This window comes from Rousettus aegyptiacus, unplaced genomic scaffold (assembly GCF_014176215.1).
Source record: "Rousettus aegyptiacus isolate mRouAeg1 unplaced genomic scaffold, mRouAeg1.p scaffold_m13_p_4, whole genome shotgun sequence".
Taxonomy (NCBI): domain Eukaryota; kingdom Metazoa; phylum Chordata; class Mammalia; order Chiroptera; family Pteropodidae; genus Rousettus; species Rousettus aegyptiacus.
In genome coordinates this window covers 36,952,377-36,971,675 of record NW_023416307.1, presented here as the reverse complement: position 1 = coordinate 36,971,675, position 19,299 = coordinate 36,952,377, and the positions used below count along the sequence as shown (strand labels likewise).

General features: G+C 36.9%; 1 protein-coding gene across 2 annotated transcripts in view; it reads right to left on the bottom strand.

Moving 5' to 3' along the window:
* Positions 1-232: 232 nt before the first annotated feature.
* Positions 233-19,299, bottom strand: part of KCNMB2 (potassium calcium-activated channel subfamily M regulatory beta subunit 2) — a 212,621-nt gene continuing 193,554 nt past the window's right edge. For both annotated transcript variants that reach the window (XM_016158467.2, XM_016158555.2), the window contains exons 3-5: positions 15,712-15,882; positions 12,900-13,095; positions 233-2,010 (exon numbers count right to left, since the gene is read on the bottom strand). In XM_016158467.2, coding sequence (XP_016013953.1) covers positions 1,726-2,010; positions 12,900-13,095; positions 15,712-15,882 — 652 coding nt within the window. In that variant the 3' untranslated portion in view covers positions 233-1,725. The remainder of the gene's footprint in view (positions 2,011-12,899; positions 13,096-15,711; positions 15,883-19,299) is intronic.

The following is a 19,299-nucleotide window of genomic DNA, read 5'->3' as shown; positions in this document are numbered from 1 at the left end:
TTTCTCTATCGTCTTCAGAATTACATTTTTAAGGTGGAGTAGGAATCAATGATATTTTCCATGATATTTTCTAAATATTCATAATATTGTGCATATGTGTTTGGGTGTTAAAGAAACTTTCTTTATAATCTCTTTACATACTTTTAAAAATAGTAAGTCATAGGTTTTCGGACTACCATGAGCTTGTGAGCTTAAAATGCAAGAGGTATTCAAACCTTGCTGATGCAGTGTATTTTTAAAAATTTTGATTACACATTTGAAGTCCTGATTATACTCTAGGGATTTATTTGCTTATGAAAAGTCAAACTATGAATTACAATATTGCAGAATACTTTCATTTCATCAGATTAGTTTTACCATTCATTCCACAAATATAATTTGTAAAATTTTGCAATACCTAGAAAACTACAAAAAGGTACTTAAGTATAGGTGAGAAAGATAGATGTTTGTCTTCTTCTTTTGATATCGATGTTAAATAAAAGATGCAATGTTTTGTTTAAAACCACTTCCATATACCCCCCACCCTGACACAATAAGTGAATGGCAATATGAACAAAAGCTTTCTTTAAATCTGTTATTCAGTTCAAGTATGTGCTAGGAAAAAAGGTCTATTCTGTGTATAAAATCTAGCAACAAAAAAAAGGCAATTGTAAATAGAAAAATAAAACATGTAGAGGTGACAAATATTCTGTGCACACAGCTTTAAAATCCCAATAGGGAACAAATGTTAGAAAGAAAAAGGCTACATACTCATTAACTTAAACATAAATTCCCGAAGAGCAATATTCCAACATGTTAATTTGCCACAACAGATTTACCCATTGAAATCATTTCACTTGTCTTGACCAGCAAGTAGGATCTTAATTTGACCATCTAATAATTCAGTCGAAATAGAATAAAGATTTTCACACAAATGTCTTAGTAACGTAGACTTTCCTAGATTGTAATGGAGTTATCACTCAACATTCATTCACTTCACAGGTAATGAAACTCCTCCTAAGTGTCATCTCCTCACACAGTAGCAGGGTCTTACATGGAAAGGGGCTGTATTCATTTTCTTTTTAAATCACAGGGAAAGATTATAGAATTGGTTAATGAAAACAGCTTATTTTTTTTGGAAATCAGTTAAAAATCTAAAGTTATGAATAAAAAATAATAAAAGAAAAATAGCTGGTTGAGATTCCCCTCTTCTTTACAGTGATATGGTAAAAATACAAGGAGAATGTATTAACATCTTTTAGTGAGGAAATCTGGTCTCTTCACTTGCTAAGGGCTCAGTTGAGAGTGAAAAGAAAAAATATTTTTGGCTGTAGCTTTGGTAAACAATGAATAATGAAAAGTACTGTAGAAATGTCTTCAAGAGATCTGACAACTCAGAACACAGACCTTATCGCACTGATATTGTCTATATTCCTCCACAAAGCTTGGCAAATGAATAACTGAGCCCTATTTTGGTGGAACGAGAGAAGGAAGTACTAGTTCCAGCATCAAAACAAGATTATGAAAACAACCAACTGACACGAAACAGTTATTTCTTCTCCTGAATAATAAAGACATCATGTTTGCATATAGAACAGCTTTTGCATTATTGCTCTACATATAAGAATATATTAAGGAACTCATAACAGAATGCACATTACAAACTTAAGGTTCTTTGGTGAAGAAAGAAAGAAAACAGTATTTGAGCTTTAAAGAAAATGATCTCATCCATTTTGCTTTTTGCTTTTATCTATTGATCCGTTGGATCCTCTCACAGAGCAGGGAGAGGTACTGTGTGAGTTTCACCATGGCAACGATTGCCACGCCCCCAGCCATCATACATGTTGGCCAAAAGAGTGAATGGAACAGCACGTTGGAACTGTAGAGTTTGGTTAGGATGACGCTTTTCTGGTTTCCTTCTGGGTCAGAATAGCAGGAGAATTGTTGGTACTTCCTGAAGTTTTCCATGACAACATTCACCAGGGACATGGATTCTTCAAAATTTTTTCCACACTTAGGTATATAGGAGCACTGTAAAAAATAATATAGATTGTTAATAGAAGTTACTCTTGTCTGTGTGTGCAAGTGTGTGTCTAGAAGGGGATGAGGTATGGAGACCAACTTGATCTGTGAAATAACTATGATGATTATTCTTTTTCATATTCAACTTGTGTTTCCAGAAACTCTAAGAACTCACACATTGATTAAAACAATGTTTTTGGTATCCAAACCAAGATGTACTTTGATAGCTCTTTCATAAAAGTTTAAATATTGGTTAAAATTGAATAACTTCAATGAATTCTTTTTGTTATAGGTAAGCATAGTAGGTTCTAATTATTCACTTCTATTTAATATCTATCTATCTATCTATCTATCTATCTATCTATCTATCTATCTATCTATCTATCTTATTTATTTTACAGTAGAAAAGAAAAGCTTTATTAGAAGGAAAAGTACACTTCCAGATGTGGAAGCAGGCCTGAGCAAGAGAAGTGTTGCTCAAAGGCCAAATTATTCCCTTTTAAACATACTCTTCCATGGAATCAGAGTATTGACCTTTCTGTTGTCTGTCTGCAACTGTCCATGTAACATCGAAAGCTACCAGTTCTCTCAAGGAAAGTAGTTTCTCATCTTTTTGGCTTGGCTTAATTTATTTAGCTAAGTTACCTTGGTCATCTTGTGACTGTAGTAAAAACAAACAAACAAACAAACAGTTATACTCATGGTGGGTTGCTGAAAAAAGAATCTCGGAAAGTATGAGGATATTAAATAAAGAGCTGTGATGAACGGTTCACTCCCAGTTGCATAACAAAGCAACTCTGTCCATAAATGAAGGAAAATTAAAATACCAAATCAGTTTACTTTTCAACCAGCACCCATCCGAGAACTTACATCTTTCCTTTGATCTTTCTACTTCTCTTATCTTTCTTGCTACATCTCTTCCATGTCTCTCCTGTCTTCCTTTCTACATACTTATATCCTTTGATTTCTTTTTTTGTTTTTCTCTTCTTCCCTGCCCCCTCTCATTACCCCAATTTATATATTTTTTTCCATTCTCTCTTCCTGTCCTCCTTTCTCTTTCTCCTCTCTCTTCTCTGAATACAGATGGAATTAAATAACTTCCTAGTTAAAAAAATACTTATTGGATATATTTTTGAACATTTTTTCTAATTATAAAGCAGTTTCTAAGAAGATGAAATCTCTGTGATTCTCTTTTCTTGATCTGTGAATGGACAGTGCCAAAACGGATACAACAATGAATCTAACTTTTCAAAAAGTTAGCGAAAAAGTGATTTAATCACTTTTCTGGAGATGTGCGGATCCCTGGTTAACTCTTTCCCCTCTCTATGGTAAGGTGAGTCCCAACTGAAAAAAAAAAAATCCCCGTCTCTTGTTATACATGCTATCAAATGATTAATTTCATTGATTTCTCTGAATTAAATTGGTTTGTGACAAGATCACCGCTATTCTATGGAGTGTTTTAGTGTGATTTAGAAAACTCTTTCCTCTTTTAAAAAAACTAATTTTTATTGAAAAATTATCGTTATACATTGATTTTATGAAAAAACACATTTTATGCTACTACCAATTTATTAGTTGTGATTATAAATGTTCACCTCTATGACTTTTACAATGCGACTGATATTCCTAGGATTGTACAGTGCACAACTCAAATGGCTGTAGGCAATGATGTAGATGAGGTGGGCTGTTGGTGAACTTTGAGGTACACTGATGGGAGCTTTGGTGTAAGACCTGGAGTTGCAGAGCAGTTTGACTTGTAGATTTCACAGGAGGAAACCGTAAAAGAAGTGGAATGTGTTCTGCTACTAGAGTACATTTGGATTACTCTTTCCCTTGATTTTATTAGTGGGTATAGTGGCATCTTGCTTTGTTTGCTGTGCTGTCATCATTGGATTATTTGACTATAAACACCAGGAAGATTCTTTGATTAGTTAAAAATGGAGAATGAGCATGCTGGCATTTATCATAAACTAGGCTTAAAGTAATGTTCTCATAACAAGGAATGGTTGACACCTTTCAAATTTAATTAGCTAAGAATAAATGTAAGTACACTCATAATGTGAATACAGTAGAGAGCTGGTACTAGCAGAACATTAAGGGTTTGGAGGTATCTCTAAGAAAGCACAATTTCTCAAAGAGTTATAACTTAGTTTGAAATTGGCCTATAACTCCATGAAGCAAATTTTCTACCAGTTGGATGCCTTCTGGATCAAAAGGGTTTTAGGCAATAAGGGGATACATATTTTTTTCCTTCTTCAATGCTGCCAAGGTCATGTCCATAAAAATTTTTGAATGTTTTTTTGAAGAAAAAGATTTAAAAAAAAAATCACAGACAAGCCATTTGTGGTTGGATTCAAACAGAGCCAATTTAAATTAGGAATGTATCAGGCTTCCGTATATTTTTGAGCTAGGATAGTTTATAGTAGTGGTTTCAGTGGTTAACAGTGCTAAGTTATTGAAATCATCTCAGTAAAAATAGCATTTTATTAAAATTGAAGTTTTTTCTTTTTTTATGCTCTTGTGATTTGATGTGGCTTTAAATGTTTTTTTTCAAGAAATGTTTGTCAGCCAAATGAGAATAATTCTGTCACTAGGTAAGATTCTTCCAAATAAAATGAGATATTAATTACTTTGAGACTGTCTAACCAGGCTGTAAAGCAGGAGTTGCTTATTACAGTTTCAAGCTATCATAGTCTCAAATACACACATTTGGCCTGGCCAGATGAGGCATGTTCCATAAGTTGTCGGACTTGGGTCCCGAGGGCCAGTGACACTTGGTACCTGCAACACCATGTTGTTAGTGAAAAAAAGATTCTTCTGCCTTAGTGTTTTTAGCTTTTACTAACCTTGCCATCTGCCATTTTTCAACACACATAAACTGGCTCCCACCAGGTTCTGATTGATCCCTGAAAACTGTCCTATGTCAGTCATTCTTTTACTTTTCTTATTGATGGATCCTTCTCTTGTGAAGTGGTCTAAGGAGCCTCTGACTTGTGTTTATGTATGTTACTGTGCTTCTATAAGCACATTACTTGGCTCATCAGAATCAACTTCTTTATATCATGGGTTTAATAGAGCCTTCGTGGCAGGGTTTGTGTGAGGGTTAAATGATAAATACGCCTAAAGCATCAATACATTTTCATTAATATTTTCCTATTGGAATATCACAGTTGTCCACATAATATCCTAAAGTCTTTGAGTGCTACATACTAAAATGAAAATTCTAAGGAGGGCAAGATGTCTAGCTATGTGGGTTTTATTGAAGAAGTCCAGTTTGATGGCTCTTGTCTTGTACTCCTTTTGTGTCCAAGGAGATCTGACATGCTAAATCCTATATTTGAATTCTAGTTTTCTGTTTCTGTGGCTCCAACTGTAGGCATGTGTATGTTTCTGAGGCTGGAATGAATTTGGGGTGAAGATTTAGTGATCTTATGATTTCATCATGTACTTGAAGGATAAATTGATGTGATTGGTTTAGAACACATAGAATGCATTTCAACAAATGGAAACTTTACTAAGTGAGCTACAATTTGTTGGAAAAATGTTATGTAGATTAAGAAGATAAAAATTCCATCATTTTTAGATCATTCTTTTTTTAGTAGGAGGTGTGGGGTAGGAAAGGCTTAACTTTTAGACTCTGCATGATATATGACACAAAGGAACATCTGAACAATAATTTTATGTGTATAAGATACTTAAGTACTAATCAAAATGTTAATATTTTTATCATGGCTATTGGTCATTTCTTTTGTACCTTACCTATATGAATTTATAGACCTAGCAAACCTCTGAGACAACCATTCAGCAGAAGATTTAGACTCACATCTCTCTTCTTAATCTGTATTTTATGAATAAATCTCTCTGCTTATCCAAATCCCTTAAATTCTCCTTAGTACTGAAAACCACAGAGATGACCCCCACATGTGACCTTTTCTCTCCCAGCTGAAGAAACCTGGGCACCGTCAACTTCTCTAGACTGTCCTTTCCCTTCCGTGGCAGAGAAGAGCCAGCAACTGTATCTTCTCTCCACTTCTTTGGAAAGCAACTGAAAGATTTTTCTTAGGCTCACTTCCAGAATCTTTTACGTTAATAGAATCATTTTTACTCTCATAATGGACAGAAATTTTGAGAAACTACCTGTTGGGTTTTGCTCAGACATGCTTCGCTAGGCCTGTGTGAAGCAAAAAGTGACAGGCCTTTGCCCTGAAAATAAAAGGTATGGGGAGAAGTGGGGGAAATGCGAAGAGGGTGTTTGGCTGAATAACCTCACCGCTTAGCCTGCTTTTCCTTGTGATGGTAGGAAGGAAGCTATCAATTCTCAGGGTCACCTCAGAGGAAAGGTTCATTCTTCATTTGTTCTTTTATAAAAAAGGAAAATGTCTAATTTCAGAGAGGGGTTAGAAATTTAATGAAATCACTGTTTATTGAATGTCTCTAATGTGCCAGGTGGCATGCTCGATGTAGGCGTCAATATAAGAGATCATTAGAGAGAAACAGGAAGAGAATACAAAATAAAGTGTGTGTGTGTGTGTGTGTGTGTGTGTGTGTGTGTGTGTGTCGGGGGGGGGAGGGGTGATGATAAAATGGGACCAGGAATGAGGCTAAGGGGCTTTCAGTGAAGAGTATAACCTTCCCAGAGGTGAGCCACACACTTGCTCCTAAACCTCTTTAGTAGCCAGGATGTCCTAGTCCACAAGGTCTATGAGATAAAAACAAAAACATAAATAAAAACATTGCTCATGTGAAACATAAATGTTCTTGGTTCCAAAGTCAAATGGAACCTTTTCTAGTGTCCTCAAACCATGAGTATTTTGTACATGTTTATTAAACATGTACAACATGCCAGACTTTGTGTTTTGTGCCAGAGAATAAAACATAAGCCTTATATTCAAAGAATGTAGAGGTTACCAGGTGGCAGCCCTGGATTGCTCTGGCCCATAGTATATTTGAACTTTTGAGTTCTTTGAATATTAGCGATGGAGAGGATCTGAGAAGGTAAACTGGGACTCTATGTTCTTTCCCTTTTGAGACTTCCTGCTCCTTATCATCACTTAAAAAAATAGTGAATCCCACAAAATTTAGTTTACACTTGTTTAGTTTTCATTTCTAGTGTCTCGTTGATTTGGCAAGGGGGACTGTTTGAAGTGTTTGGTAGAGGAATGGAAAACAGTATTCGCACTCTGCTATGTACTATGGTTTCTTTTAGTTTGAGACAAGTTCCTTCCAAGAGAGGTTTTCCTTTTTTGCATTTTCCAGAGCTTTCATGTTTATTATAGCATTTCTGCTTGATTTGAAATAGACTTAGGAAATCTACTAATGAAATAGAAGCCCTCTGAAGCCTTAAGATTAGTCAATACCCAGAATAGTTTAACCCATGAATCCCCCAGGCCCATGATGTAGCCAATTTGGCCTAGAGTAAGTCAGATTTCTAATCTGACCTTGACATTCACCATGGTCCTCTTACTCGGCAGTTGGGAGGAGTAGGTTGTTTCCCAATGTTTTTCTTCTTGGTGCTCAGTGCAAGCTTCTTTCAGGCACATCCCTCCTTTTATTTATGCACAAAGGCGTCCATAGCTATCCCAGAATTCAATTTGGGTGAGCAATGACTAAACTTTGTTAATAACAAAAGCATTCCTGACTCTAAGGTTCATAGGCAGTTTCAACAAATGTCTAATAAATATCCTTAAAATTAAGTTCCTAATTATGGGGATGTCTTATGTCACATTTCTGGGCATGATCTTCCCTATCTCCTTTCTATCTGTTTAATATTCGCCATATGTAAACTGGCGCTGAATATACAACTCTAACCTTTCCTATGTATCACTGATCATTCTGTTCTTTGCTCATAACCTTTTACTTGATCCTGAGTATCTCTTGGAATAAGATGGAACACATGGATTCTTCCCTGTTCATTAAAATATACCATCATACCATCATAAAGATAAATATTTCATGGAATTTAGGTTTTTCAGAGCTCTTATCTTTATTCTCTCTAGGGAACACTCTAATATTTTTCTTTTTAAGAGATAACATGATGAGGTAAAGACACTTAGATTTCAATTTAAACCTAGTTAGTGAATATATAACTTTGGGAAAATTATTTTATTTTCTAAGCTCTGCTTCATTATTGTGGAGCCGAGATAATAGTTTTACCTCATACTTGGGATTTCTACTGTAATTAAGTGATTTCATGTAAAATATTTTGTGCTACTCTGTGAGCTCTCGATAAAATTTGGCTATCATTACTTTAGTAGTAGGATTTTAATAGGATTAAATGAGATGATTTTTTATAAAGTTCTTAGCATAGTGCTGAGCACATAGTTCATTGTAGACACTTAATAAATGTTGGGTCCCTGCTATTTCTCATTTAGATTACCAACTTCACTTCATTTTTTTCCCCCTTTCCTCTTTGCCCTACCAGTGCTGTGCAGAGGAACTCAAAGAGGACAAGCTTTCCTTAGAATTCTGGGATCTCACAGAACCCAAGGTCAAAGCTAAATAAAATCTAGAGCAGTGGTTTGGCACAGTCTGGAGATATTTTTAGTTCTCACAACTGGAGGGAGGAGGGTGCTAGATATCTGGTGAGTAGAGGCCAAGGATGCTGCTAAAAATCTACCACGGACAGGACAGGCCCCCAGCAACCTTCACAGACAACAAAGATGTATTCCGCCCCCCAAATTAGTAGTGTTGGGATTGAGAGATTCTGTTGTAGATATGTAGATATGTAGGATTTAGGAAACCCAGAAGCTTTCAGAAAGGGTGACAAAGTGAGGAGTGATGCTGAATTTGGAGTTGTAAATAACTAGTTAATTTATAGAACTTAATATCCTTTGAAAATAACTACCGTCTCCTTGACAGTTATCTATAAAATACCATATATTTGATATTATACCACATACCATAAAAATGGATGTATTTTTTTGTTTTGCACCAAAATTCATTTAAAATTTATCCTTAAACCAGATGGGTATGTTTTCAGATTCTCTGGTGGATAGAGAGGTTTTAAACTCCTAAAGGAGGTCAGCATTGAAGAATTCGACAAGCATAGTGAATTAATACTTAGCTACTGTTTATGATTCTAATGACAACATTGTGACCAGGGGAGGCAGGGACCCTTGAGCCTACTTGCAGTTCCTAGAGACTGTTAGCCAATTGCTTTACAAGGACATGCCAGCTTATCAGCTTAAGCAGCTTTAGCTATAATGTTGATAAGAGGCTGGGCACTGGGTTTACAATCTGAAGAAAAGGAATATATGAGAGAATGTAAAAATTTAAAAATAAAATCATTTTGCATATTTTCTACAAAGATTCAGACAACTTGGTTGATATTCTTTGGCTGTTATTGTCTCAGATAAAACATTGTCAGTAGTGCCTTATGTATCTCAATAAAATAATGCCTATTTTTTTTTTTGGTAACTAGGAGGAAGGCTATTATTTTTGGTAAGCTTGGGAGAGGGTAGCAGGAAACATAACAGTAATTTCCCCCCCAGGAATATCCTGAATGCTAGATTAAGATCATGGTTTAATGGCCTCAGTCTTGGAGATAACTGTATTTGCAATGTATATACTTCTGATTCAGGACAGAGGACAGCTATCCAGAGAGTGAAGAACTACCAGGCCAGGAAGGAGAGCCAGTGTTTGGTGCCATATTTCCCCTGGGAGCATTGCTGATTCTAGAGGGGGCCTGAGATCCTAGAAGGTTGATGGGTATTTTTTGACAGCCTTGCAGAGCTAAGGGCAGGAATTTTCTTTGAGGGCCTGTCAAATTGGGGCCCTGAGGACCCATATTCACTTTATGTTGGGACTCTTAAGGGCTGCATTATGGGAATAATGGGAAACCTGAAGAAAATAGGTCTTCATAGGAACTTCAGTTCAGACTTGAATATTTTAATTTATGAAGTCAGAATAAGGTGATTATGATTGGCTGGTGCATCCAAGGACCTGGCAGAAACAAGTGGAAAATTTTTTGGAAATATGATTTCATCCTAGGATTAGGGTTAAACTTATTTCATAATTAATTTTGTAAATATGATATCTGAAACCTAATAAAAAATAACCAGACATTACATGACAACATAAAAACAAATAAGAAGAAAAGAATAGGTAGTCACATAGGGGCTTCAGATATTGAAGTGATTAAAATGAACTTTAAAATAACTATAATATTATTTTTTATTGTTGTTGGAGGATTTAAAAGGCAAGGATTAGAATACTGTAGAAAACTAGAATTATAAAATAAGACCCAAATGGCTATTTTGGAAATGAAAAAGACAGTAAGAGAAATTAAGCATTCAAAGAATGTGTTAGATTTATCAGAATTAATGAAAGAGTTGTGAATTAGAAGACAGGTCAATATCCAGAATGAAGCAGGAAGGGACGAAAAGAGAGAAAATACAAAAGAAAATAAGACACACAGGGGATACAATGAGAAAACCCAACATATGGCCAACTGGAGTCCAAGGAGGAGAAATGAGAGAGAATGAGAACAGAGATAGTATTGATGTTGTAATGACAGAACTTTCTAAAATTGAAAAAGAACATCAAGGAATAGAGAGAGAAGCCCTGGGAACATTAAGCAGGGTAAATAAAAATAAATGTGCAGTTTGGCACAGAATAGTTTAACAAAAAAGGTGCTTGACAACTTTCGTCATTAGAACCACAAGGAAATATCACCATATTAGCTAAAATTAAAATTACAGAATACTAAGTATTGATGAAGATTTGGAGCAATAAAAACTCTCATACTCTCAGTGTTGTTGAGAGCATAAATTGGTGCAAGTGCTTTGGATAAGGGATTACTTTAGGATAAGTAAACCCTATGATTTAGATATTCCATTACCACGTTTATACCCAATAGAAATGTGTGTACTTGTGTACCAAGAGACACGTGTGAAAATATTCATGGCAGAATTGTTTGTACTAGCCCCAAACTGTAGAGAACTTGAGATGTCCATCAACATTAGAATAAAAAAATAAGTTGGCAGTTCATACAATGGGATATGATACATTAACTCTAATGAACAGTGTTGTGTGTGAAGGAAGCCAGTTACAAAGGGAAATATTCTGTATGATTCCATTTATAATAATGTTTAAAAACCAGGCAATGATAAAATTTAGTATTTAAGAACATATACTTAGGTGATAAAACTATAAAGAAAAATAGGAAAGCGATTGCCACAATAGGATAGTTACCTTTGGAAGGGGGCAGAGCCTTTAGTTATTGGGAGAAGGCATGAAGGGCTTTTTTTGTGGTGCAGGAAACGTTTTATTTCTTTTCCCTCATGCGGTTACATGAAGGATCTCTGTAATAAATGCTTAAGCTGTGCTCTTTCATTTCCTGCATGTTTTTGTATGTGTGTTATAATTCACAGTTAAAAACAAGGTAATGGGGCAAATAAATGAGAAAAAAAAAATGACCTAGTATCTTGCTGACAGCAGACAAAATACTGACCCTAAATTTTTAACTGAGACTTTCGATGGTAGGTCCAATTCTTGTTTATAGCCCTGTTAATGCGTTCATAGTGTTGTTGTGATAAAATATTAAAACATGGAAATAGAAATATGTCCCACTTTTTGATGCTTATTTGACTTTGGCCAACTTCCAATTACATGAAGATTTGAGAGTTTTATAGGCACTTGTCATTACAGGTCAGCAAAATATCTGACTTGAGGAAAGATATTGAAAAACACATGCTTTGTGGGACAGCTGAGCTTTATATATTTGCAGAACAGGATGGGGACTGGCATTATTTGTGGCTACCACAAAAGAAAGGAAATCAGTAAATGACATTCTTCGAAATATTCGTTATATGGGTTCTCAGAGATACTTGCAATAATTCTTTTAAGTTATTGCAATCAAAATGCAAGGTGGGTTTCCTTACTTTGTGTTACTGTATCACAAAATAAAGCCTATTTCCTAGTATCAAACTTTGAAGCTCCTGCATTTTTCAATACATATCACCTATGTCATTTAAATGCAGATAATTGTAATGAAAAGAAAAGTTTTTATAAGCAAGGCTAAAGTGCCTGAGGGTTGTGTCTGGGTAATGAGGGCTGGTTATCCTATTGGAGTGGTATTAGGTGGTTTTGGTATATGAGAGTAATTTAGCCATCTAAATTGCTATTGTAAATCCCAAACTAATTATGTTTAACTTAAAATCGATAATGGCAGGTTGCTTCTGCTGATGCTTTGCTGGTCATCCCAGACCTTATAAATGCAAATTTTATGTACAGCTTTAATACAGTACACATTCGTTGAGCACCTACCATGTGCTGGAAGATCGAACTTCTGTGGACCTAATGTATGTAAAGAAAGACACAGAAGCACACAAACTGGGATCATGAGTTGAAGGTCTCCCCTGTGTCAGGCACCGTGCTCTGCTTGTCACTTCACGTCCTCTGCCCTAATCCTCAGAATGACCATCGTTACTATCTTTTTAGAATAAAGGAAGTTGAGGGTCAGAGAGGTTAAGTTACAGTCTCAAGACCACAGAACTAAGTAACAATGACCCTGGAAAAGCAAAATATAGTTTTACCTCCATATCTCCCAGGAATATAACAAATACCTGGTTTTTGGCTTTTACAACTCTGCCTAAGCTGTACATTTTTTTTTGAAAGACTCGGTATGCTTGTGTATAAATAAGGATATGATGTTTACCCTTCTAAATGGAATTAAAGGATAAATCTGCACTACCACAAAATGAGGGAATGATTTGTCCATGACTTAAATAGAAAATAAATGTTTCCCAGGCCAGAGTTGAATTGTGAATTCTGTTTATAGATAAGGCAGGGCCTACTTCCTGGTGGCATTTTCCTTTGAAATGTTGGCACAGGGAAACTTCAGAGAGAATGACCTGGGTGTGGGAGCTCTGTGGGGTGACCGAGATGCAAGTTCCTACCTTCTGATTGATTTTTATCGTCTCTTCAGTGTGGTAGAGAAGGAGCTTTTCACCGGAAGAAGTCAGGTTAACGTACACCTGGAGGCAGGGGTACTGAGAGAGTTTCCAGCAGTCTGGACCACAGCTGAAGGAGCAATTAAATGTTTCCGTAATGGATGCATTCAGCAAGGTGCATTGAGACTCTTCAGTCCATACACTACAGAAAGAAGGGGAGAGTAAACACAGGTCCAAATAGGTAACAGCAAGGATGGCATAATCTGAGGGAATCATTTGCCAGCTCCTTAGCCTGAAGAATCTTCTTTTTTTCTTTTTCTTTTTTTTTTTAGGCAAGGCAACCCTTGGTCGACCTCACAGATTGCAAGGACCTTGTCAGTTTACAATCCCTTATTTTTAAATTTTTTACACTTATAGTACCTGGTCTTCCTAGGTGGTCTCTCATCCAAGTACTAACCAGGCCCGACCCTGCTTAGCTCCCAAGATTAGATGGGATCAGGGTTGTTCAGGGTAGCATGGGTGTAGACCTGAAGAATCTTTCTCAAATCTGTAATACAACCTGTTTGTTTAAGTTTATGCTTTTGAATAGAGCACCTACAGGCGAACCACAATATAAACAATGACAAACTTTCCTGGCACCTGAGAACTTTTCAGTGACTTCCAATTGGTTATGGTATAATATTTTTCAGTGCTTGATTTAGGTTATTAATTTTCCTATCTCGAATGTACTGAAAAGCATAAAGCATCTTTTTATGTCACAACACATACTATATTATTACCTTGTAAGCAGCTTCCTGCCTCACACCAGTCTTTATCTCTGCAGTGTCTGCCCAGTTTGTACATGGAGAAGGTATAAGGGTGAAGGGGGTAGGGAAAATGGCAAAGGGATGGAGAGGCTTGAGGGTCTAACTTGACAGATAGAAGGATAGGAATATTTTTCTTTACGGTCTTTCTAAAAGGGAGAAAAGATAGTTTCGCCTTTGATTATTCCAAGAGCAATAAGTGTTACATCCCTCATCACCCTAATTGGTGCTTAATATACATTGTCTTCTGTCCTCTCAACAACTCTATTAGTTGAGTATTAATTCTTTTTAAAGGTGAGTGAACTGAGGGTCATAGAAGTCAAATAACATAAAAGGACATGCAACTGAAAAGTGATAGACATTGTGATTCACCCAATCTTGGACTTCTCTAAGGCCCAATCAAATTTGTTCCATGGTACTGTGCTGCCTCCCATGAACACAGTGGAAAAGAAGACATTCTATGCAGATAAATGGGTTTATGTCAGTGCCCTGGGAACTCTCAATCAGAAAGATTAAAGAGTAAAAAATCTCCAGCTGCCCATTGGCTAGCTTTCTATTCTAAGATATTTTTGATTTTATGATCAAGATTAATGTTTATGATTAGGAAGTAACACACCAGCAATCAATGTTTTGCTTCTGAATATAAGCCGATTACTATAGTGAACAGAAAACAGCACGTTTTCTTTGCAGATTAACACCCCTTCCTTTTGCTGGACGTGCATTGACAGGGTACCTCTTTTTATGTCTACTTTATGCCAGAGGAAGCGTACTAGCCCTGACTCCCTTTGGTGTGATAAATTGTATTTTCCTGGGACATGGGTGGTCAGATTTTGCTTATCTAAGGAGGAAAAAAAGTCTTGGATGGTTCTAAGCAGATGTGATAACCTGAAAGCAGTTTTGGAATTAATGAACACTTGAGGCCTGAGGCATCAGCGCTTTCATTGAGAAGGAGTACAGCTGAAGGCATCTGAGAAACGGCAGAGCAACCGCGAATTGGAAAGATGATGCCTTAATTTTAGCAAATTACTGTATTTCGGTTACACTTTGCTATTAAAACAAAAGTATTAATTTATGTGGAGAACTGAATGCCACAAAATGATTTGATTCTTTTTTAAATTGAAACCTCAAGTTTTCATTTGAAAGGCTCTTATTTCTTTAAGCTGAACCATTGCGAGACTTTCCACATTAGTTATAAGAGTGCTAAACTCTCCTTGCTCAAGTGTCCAATTTATGGGAATAGTTAGCTAGAGATGCTATGGCTCACTTGGCGGGGGAATACACTTGCTATCTCAGTATTTAATTGCTTCCCTATCTATATCGTAAACCGAGGGCAAATATTAAAATGAATAAGGTTCAAAATCTAGACTTTTTTTTCAAGTTGGTGCATAGCAGTGTTTCAACCTTGAGGCGTATTAGATTCACCTGGGGAACTTTAAAACCTATTGGTGACTGGTTCCCACTCCAGACCAATTAAATCTGACCTCTGGGATGATGGCGGTGGAGCTGGGGCACCAGTATTTTTTTAAGTTTCTTGGGAAGCTTAAATGTGCCCTTGAGAACCACTGATGTGTGAGGTGATAGAGGGATGAGGGTGGGAGAGGTAGAAAAGGAATGAGGATGGAGAACGAACAGGAGTGTGAGAGCGGGGACTCGGGAGTTAGCGGGATGTGGGTTTGAATCTTGGCTCTGCCACATGCTAGAGCTGTGTGACACTGGGCAAATTATTTTTATCTGCAATCTCAGCTTTGCCATTTTTGTAATGAGTATATTCATGCTTACTTTATAGAATAGTTTTGAGAATTAAGCAAATAATGTATGGAAAGTTCCTGGCACACAGTAGGCAGTTCATACATAGAGTTATTTTTATCATCATTATTAGATGTTATTGAAAAATAGTATATGCCAGGCACTGCTCAAAATTCTAATTAAAAAGGAAGATGAGGAAGAGGACCTGAGGTTGACAAGCTATGGAACGAGGAGACAAAAGACAGTGTCCCGCCCACCGACAGCATTACCTCTGCATGTATGAACGCAGGAGGGTGATTCCCAGCAGAAAGTACATCATGATGGAACACACCATCATGGCCAGTCCCAGGAGAATGGCCCTGTCCTCTCCTGCTTTCAGCGCTGTGACAGTTTTCCTTTTGTCCAGGAGATCATGGTCTCTGATTTTTTGGTAAATATTTCTGAGGTTGAAAATAATAGAGACTTACATGAGGTTTGCAGTTAATCAGTACACCCCTAACGAGTAAAGAGTTTGAAAGTCTCTGCCCATGCCTGCCTAGGGCAGGGAGGCTGGGAGGAGCCCCTTACAAACCTGCCTGAATGCACTTAGATCCCAGCATGTGCCCATTCCTTCTAACTCACCCACACTCCCAAAACCTGAGCAGAAACAAGTTGCCAAAACCCTCCTCTTCTCTCGTGGAACAACTGTATTATTTGATCATTTGCTGACAAAATGAGGACAGTTTGATAAAAAATAATCTCAGGAGCATACTCAAAACCACAATGTAAATTGTCCTGTGTTTTTGAAACGTAACTTATTATAATTTATAAAAGAAATTCTTTCTTCAAAAAGAAAAAAAACCCCAATTCCTCCTTTTTTACTTGGGGCCCATGTCTAACTGTAAATACTTTTTCCTTTGCTCTGAATCTAAAGAAAGGACACAAACCTCTCAACCCTTAAAATAATGCTGTGGGTTTGTTGCTTTGCTATTTAACCACCAGCTGATCATCACTGATATTTCTATACTCTCTGATGGATTCAAATAGATGGCAACATACGTTGGCAATCTGCCAACTTAATATCTGATTTTCCCTTGGTAGTGATGGACAAAAGTTATTTCGATGAACATTTTTCTCAAGCTTAGGACTAGTTAGGGCTCTGTTGGCTTGAGATTAAGCAGTGTGAAGATGCAATGACCCAGCTTCTTTTCTTATATGTGTAAACACTTGAGTGGGTGTAGAAAAATATTAGATAGATCAAGTCGAGACTCTAACTTCGAATAGTTGTTATTATTATTATTATTATTGTTTTGTATTTTTTAGCAGCAACATTGGGTATGAAAGATCATGAGATTGTCTCCTGAGTTCAGAACTTGATACTACTATCTGGGTGATCAATAACAAGTTCCTCAGCCTTTCTGATTCCCAGGTTCCTGCAAAGTAGAAATAATGTTTCCACTGCATTGCGATGGTTAAATGAGATGCCATACATCATCCAGCAGACGGACTACATGAGGTATTTAATAAATATTCCTACTGAAAAATGAGGTGGAGAGCTATAGCTCCATCGCACGGGCATCAGAACATCCTAAAACTACTCTTCTTCAAAAAAATTTTAAAGGACAGAATGGCAAGAAAATGCATAATGTAAAAAGCTTGTAGGTAGAGGATTGGGTTTGAAACAAGATCTGGAGGAAAAGACAGAAGAGAAATAAGAAATTGCTGGGGGCGCTGGATGCTTGGAGAGATACCTGAGAAGTATGGTAAGGAAGGCAATGCTCAGGGATTCCCCTGAGGCAGCTGGGGAACTCCTTCAGTATCTATTTTGAGAAGAGCCTCTGGATTGCAGGGGTGCAGGAGGGGGTGGGTAGTAGTTGGCCTTTAGGGCCTGGGAACAGAGAAGAGGACAAATAGAAGACTGAAAATGGAGAAGGAAACTTATATCATTTTTTTTTTTAGCCTCAGGCTAAAAGCCAAGATACACAAGAATAACTTCAGATTTTCCTTTAACATTTTTATCACTAGCCTTTTTTTGCTGCTTGGAAAAGAAATCAGAGTAGAATCCAGTATGGAACTTTGTAGGAGAGGGAAGAGATGTCTGTTATTTGTGCAATTGCATGCATATTCAGGGCTTTTATTTAGCTTTGTGCTCCAGGATGGCCTTATTGGTGTTTATGGCTGGCATTTATCCTGACTGGCTGGTATTTTGGACTGCTTGTTAAATATTTTGATTCCTCATAGAGGTATGAGAGTGTGTATGTACTTAGTATATTTCCAAAAGGTTTTAGGGTATAATATTTATTAACATGGCTATTAGATGTAAAATTAACCAATTAGCTTACTGGTATTATTAGTTTATAGTCTTCTTCATGAGGTAGTTCATATAAATCTTATTCTTTTCTTGAAGAGTGGGTCTATTGTGGGTGGAGGATCAGAGAGACTTTCATTTCTCATTTTTCCATGGCTGTGTCCTTCCTGGTTCCCTTCCACTTTCATTCACTTGGGCTGCTCATTATCGTCATCGCCAGAAGCATGGAGAGCCCCTCTAATTTGTTATTCTCCAGCTCACAAGCCCATTGCCCCTGGATTAGTTGGCCACCTCCCACCGTCAAAATTTCCTCATTCTTTTCTGAGATTTTTCTTTGGAAAATATAGGAGTTATATCAAAGCTCTTTAAACGTGACCTTTTATGAACTGAAATAAAAAAAGAAAGATCAGTGTCCATCAGCAGCTAAAGCCCTTGAGCAGGCAGACTCTGAAACAGGAAGAGACAGGCTGAGTCTGAATGGCTTCAAAGACCTACTGTGAAATAATAATCTGATGTTCTGCTGCTATTATTTATCAAAATGTATTTAATTCTGATGGCTGCCATTGGGATCTGCATTTTTTGCAGATGGAAGCCAGCAAAGAGGGAGCAATGTAGTCTCACAGTCCAGAATGTTGGGCTGTCACACTGCATCACTTATGTCAGTCTATGTCCATAAAATAAATACAGTGTAATCAGTCAGTAATGTCGCTGGAATAAGAAGCATATAAAAATGAGTCAAATGTGTAATATACATAATCACAGTTCAAGAAATGATTAACAAATGTTCTTCACATGCTCTGGAATGTCTAGAGAAGAGGGAAAATTATTGATTTCCGCAGAGGCAAAACACATCTGTGAAGTTAGGATCTAACTCAGCAAAACAAAAGTGGGTGAATGGAGTGGAATTCATAAAATTCATCAAAAACTATTAATAAATTAATGGATAAATTAAGGGATGAATGAATGATTTGGGAAAACAAAGATTTCAGTGTAAGTCTACAAACTTATCTTGGGTGCTGGTAACCTCTAGTTACTGGGAATATGGCCCCTAACAATCAGAAGAGAGACATGAAAAAAAAAACATTAATATAGGGTAGTAAATTCAGTGATGGAGCTATTCACAGAGTGAGAACAGAAAAAGAGGAATAATCTCCCTAGCCTGAGGCAGCAGGACGTGACAAGGACCGATCGAAGTTATGGAAAGCTTTCTGAAGGAGTTATCCTTTAAACAGAATCTTCAATGTTGAATCAAAGTTAACCAAATGAGACAGGCATTCAAGAGTATTTCTGAGGGCAGGAAACACGTGAACAAAGAGATGAAGATTTGCAGCTGCATGGTGACTGTCGAAACTACAAGCATGTTTCTATGACTGGGATGAGTGTGGGATTGGGAAATGGGGCAGATGAGTTTGGAAAGGCAGTAGGTCACGAAGGTTTTCTAAGTCCTGCTAAAGAGCTTGGCCTTTATCCTGTAGTTAATGCAAAGTTGTCGGAGGGTGAGATGATCAGAGTTGAGTTTCAAAATGATCACTCTAGCTGCAGTGTGGAGATTAGATTAGAAATGGAATAA